Source organism: Hipposideros armiger, unplaced genomic scaffold, assembly GCF_001890085.2.
Source record: "Hipposideros armiger isolate ML-2016 unplaced genomic scaffold, ASM189008v1 scaffold_87, whole genome shotgun sequence".
Lineage (NCBI taxonomy): Eukaryota > Metazoa > Chordata > Mammalia > Chiroptera > Hipposideridae > Hipposideros > Hipposideros armiger.
The window spans coordinates 349118-353484 of record NW_017731437.1 but is presented as its reverse complement, the minus strand read 5'-3'; the positions used below and the strand labels follow the sequence as shown (position 1 = coordinate 353484).

The window sequence follows — 4367 nt, the reverse complement described above, 5'->3', positions numbered from 1 at the left end:
TGGGCGGGTGGCACACCCTCCAGCAGAGCTGGGCAAGGGGTACCCAGTGGGCACCTGGTGGTGAGCTTGGGGCTATCTGAGGTCAAGAAGGCACTGCTGCCAGAACCTAGGCCTGGGGTAGGGGCAGAGGGTGGGGACACCTGCTCACCCCAGCCCCGCCCTTGGCAGCCTCCAGGGCCTGAGAACCTGTTTGTGAACTACCTGTCCCGCATCCATCGTGAGGAGGTGAGTCAAGCACTGCTCTTGCTCTGGTGGATTTTTGCTGCCCACCCCACAGTGGCTATAGCCTTGCAGAGGGTGAGGGGAGGCAGATGAGATGGGTGGGGGAGTCCTGACCCCTACATAAAGGAACCATATTCCCCATGGACTCAGGGCTACCCAAGGGAAAATAGTGACAGTAGGATTGAGAGGGTTTCGAGATGCAGGAAAGGGCTGATGGCCTCAACTGGGTGACAGTGACTGGGAAGGCTTCCAGCAGGAGGTGGCTCTGACATCAAGATTCTCAAAGGTTGGGGGAGGGAAATGACAGTGGATTTAAAGGCCAGGGAGACCCAAGTTGATGTGTCTTGTGGCCTTGGATGCACAATTATACGATTCCAAAGCTCTGACCTCTGCAGCTATGACATGGGGACAGCAGCTGCTTCCTTGCCTTGCTGTGAGGATTAACTGAGAGCACATCCTAGTGTGTAGTAGGTGCCCAGTGAATGACCCCTCTTGATGGAGGGGAACGGGATCCTTCAGGCCAGCCCTGGACTCAGCTTCCTGAGGGGCTTACCCCAAGACAGCTATTGATGGCGTTGGAATCTGGGCCCCTCAGACTCTCAGGGTGGGGTCGGGTTCTGGGGGGAGTGAGGAGGCATTTGTGGGGGGCCTGGCCCCAGAAGCTGTAGTTGCAGGGAGCTGGACTGGACAGGGCCCCACTCTCCCCCCTCCCCCAGGATTTCCAGTTCATCCTCAAGGGCATAGCCCGGCTGCTGTCCAACCCCCTGCTCCAGACCTACCTGCCCAACTCCACCAAGAAGATCCAGTTCCACCAGGAGCTGCTGGTCCTCTTCTGGAAGCTCTGTGACTTCAACAAGGTGGGCTGGCTGCAGGGGCCCAGCCTGGAGAGCAGTGGTCTGTCCCTAGATGGGGAGAGGCCACTCTGGATAGCCCAGTGTCTGGAAGGGGAGAGGGTGGGGCAGAGCTGCCCCTCCCTCTGACCCCGCCTACCTGTTCCCTCCCCCTTTCCCCAGAAATTCCTCTTCTTTGTGCTGAAGAGCAGTGACGTGCTGGACATCCTGGTCCCCATCCTCTACTTCCTTAATGATGCCCGAGCAGATCAGTGTAAGGCTGGGGTGGGTATAGGATGGCGGACACAGCTTGGGTCATAAAATAGGGGGGTTCCTGGAAGAGGGGCAGGTCCAGCCAGTCTGTCCCACCTCCCAGGAGCTCAGGCCTGGTGCCCTGACCTCCCAGGAAGGGCTTTTGTCAGCACCTGCCCAAGATGGGTCCCTGCCCTCTGCTCCCTCCCTCCCTTCCCCACCCGGCGTGGTGACCCCTCTCATGCCACCTGCTGCAGCTCGGGTGGGCCTGATGCACATTGGTGTCTTCATCCTGCTGCTTCTGAGCGGGGAGCGGAACTTTGGGGTGCGGCTGAACAAACCCTACTCAGTGCGCGTGCCAATGGACATCCCGGTCTTCACGGGTACCCACGCCGACCTGCTCATTGTGGTAAGCGGCCACCTGCAGGCATGGGGGTGACGTCCTCTTGGCTGAGTCTGGAGGTAGCAGGGACCCCATGGCTGCCCCTCTGCCTCCCCGCACAGGTATTCCACAAGATCATCACCAGCGGGCACCAGAGGCTGCAGCCCCTCTTCGATTGTCTGCTCACCATCGTGGTCAACGGTAGGGGGGCCCAGAGTCTGCCTTCCCCATGCTCACCACCAGGTGGCGCCAGGCCACAGGCTGACCTGCCGCCGGCGCCCTGGTTCAAATGCGTCTTCTCCCATAAGGGCAGCCACCTATATACTGGTCAATTTTCTAGTAGCCACTTTAAAACAACAACAAAAACAAAACAAAACAAAACAAAAAAACCGAAACACATGACAATAATTTTATAACATTTTATTTAATACACTGTATCCAAAATACCATTATCTCAACATGTAACCAATATAAAATATTATTGAGACATTTTATACCCTTTTTCTCATCCAGACTTCAACACCTGGTGTTTCACATGTGCAGCACATATCAGTTAGGACCACCTATGTTTCAAAGCTTAGAGGCCAGGTGTGGCTTGTGGCTACTGTATTGGCCAGTGCAGGGGTTTGGAGCACCCCTCCCTGGGTGCTGTGCTGTGCCCTGCCCACCAGCCAGGACTGCAGACAGCTTGCCTGAGAGGGGCAGGGGCTCAGGTTGGCTGGGGAACTGGGCCCAGCAAAGTGGAAGGCAGTGGGCTGAGGCAGGATGCCTTCAGCATGGCTGCGTTTTGGAAACCGTCGTCCTAGGGGGGAGGGACTGACTTCTCTGTGGTCTGGTTTGGACTCCAGGGTGGGTGGGGTGGTGCAGGGCCGCCCTTTAAGGCCTCTAGCTGGACTAGGCGTTCTGGGGCCTTCCCTTACTTGTTCACTCACTGGGTCCATCCCTCCAATCTTAACCGAGCACCCGCCAAGTGTGGCCAGCTCTGAGAATGCATTTGTGAACAAGACAGCCACCATCCCTGTCCCAGCCTGGTGAGGCAGAAAGACACGCGACAGGGAAGCTCACGGATCGATATGTGACTTCAAGCTGTACGCAGCATTTCGTCTCTGATTCCCCTCTCACAGGCTGTGCCAAAACATATGTATTTAATTATATGGAGAATATCAGTTTGATATTCTAGAAAGACCTAAAGATCCTGAGTTTTAATCATTTTATAATTGGGGAACTTTGGGCAAGTTTATGAACTTCTCTGAACCTCAGTTTCTTCATCTGTAAAATGGGCATGGTTTCATCTGTGTCCCGCCTCCTGCTCAGAGGTGTGGGGATGAGTGGGTGAGATGGCACGTGTGAGTGGTTTTCTAAACAGTACAGCTGTCCACACGGTGGAGGGACAAGGATAGAGCTTAAACTGTTCCCTGGGGGCTTTGGCTTCTGGGGGTGCGGTTTTCCCGACTTTTCAGGGACTTGACAGGCAGTGGGCAGGGAAGGTTTGGGAGAGGGAGCATCTTGTCCTGCCCAGGCCAAGATGTGCAGGGATGGCTGGTTGGGCCCCAGGAGTGAGCCGAACCCTCCCCTGCAGTGTCCCCCTACCTCAAGAGCCTTTCTATGGTGGCCGCCAACAAGCTGCTGCACCTGCTGGAGGCCTTCTCCACCACCTGGTTCCTCTTCTCTGCCGCCCAGAACCACCATCTGGTCTTTTTCCTCCTGGAGGTTTTCAACAACATCATCCAGTACCAGTTTGACGGTGAGACAACGGCCCAAGCCCCTGGCCTGGCCTTGGGGGCAGGAACCAGGGTGGGCAGTGGGCGAGGACACCTTCCCATCTAAGAGGGCACAGCCTTCTGCCTCCCAGTTTGTCCAACGTGCATTTATTGAGCACATGCTATGTACCAAGCCCCATGCTGGGTGCGGGGAAGGCAGTGGGGAACNCTCTGATCATTTACTTAGGAAAGATTTCTGGAAGTGGAGTTTATGATTCACGCTGGTTACCTATGTGATTCAAAAGACATAAGTGTGTTTAAGGCATATTGCCTCAATAGGACCGTGGGACTTTGGGTTGTGTTAGGAGGGGTGGGTGTGCTGAAAAGCGGGGACAGTCTGAGCAAAGGCAAGGGGAAGATATTGGCATTACTGTGTCATGGGGATAGTAAATACAGGTGTGTTTAGGTAAGGTCTTGGCTGACTGTCTGGCCAAGGCCTGGACTCGATGCTGCAGGCACTGAGGAACCCTAAAGGTCTTTTTTGAGGAAGCTATGCCTTTGGATCTGTGTTTTGAATGTGGGTTGTGGGTAGTGTGGAAGCTGGATTGAGGAGGTAAATTTGGAGGTGGGGCCCTGGTAAGAGTGGCCTGAACTGCCGCACTGGTGGGCACCTGGAGGAGAAGGTGCAGTCAGAGAGCTGTGGGGTTGATTCCTTTAAATTTTACACCCATTGGGTGTGCCAGGAAAGGGTGGAGGCTGTGGCCGTGGGGGACAGCTTAGGCGAATGTAAATGAGCACTTGCCTCTTGTCTTCTTTGGAGAGGGAGGGGCCCAGCCTGGTCCTGTCCCTGGGCACTTATCCTAATGGTGTGGCCTGGGGAAGTCCCCAGGTGAGGAGGCCTGGCCAAGGGAGGATGGTGACTTACCCAGGGTCACATAGTCCCTCAGGTACTGGATTGGGCTTTGGCTGCTGAACTCAGTC

General features: G+C 55.6%; 1 protein-coding gene across 1 annotated transcript in view; it reads left to right on the top strand.

Moving 5' to 3' along the window:
* The window catches only part of HID1 (HID1 domain containing), a 28850-nt gene that overhangs the window by 11063 nt on the left and 13420 nt on the right, over nucleotides 1-4367 (top strand). Inside the window, 6 exon segments of the mRNA XM_019644231.1 lie at nucleotides 38-225; nucleotides 939-1079; nucleotides 1236-1326; nucleotides 1562-1713; nucleotides 1809-1887; nucleotides 3266-3430. Coding sequence (XP_019499776.1) covers nucleotides 38-225; nucleotides 939-1079; nucleotides 1236-1326; nucleotides 1562-1713; nucleotides 1809-1887; nucleotides 3266-3430 — 816 coding nt within the window.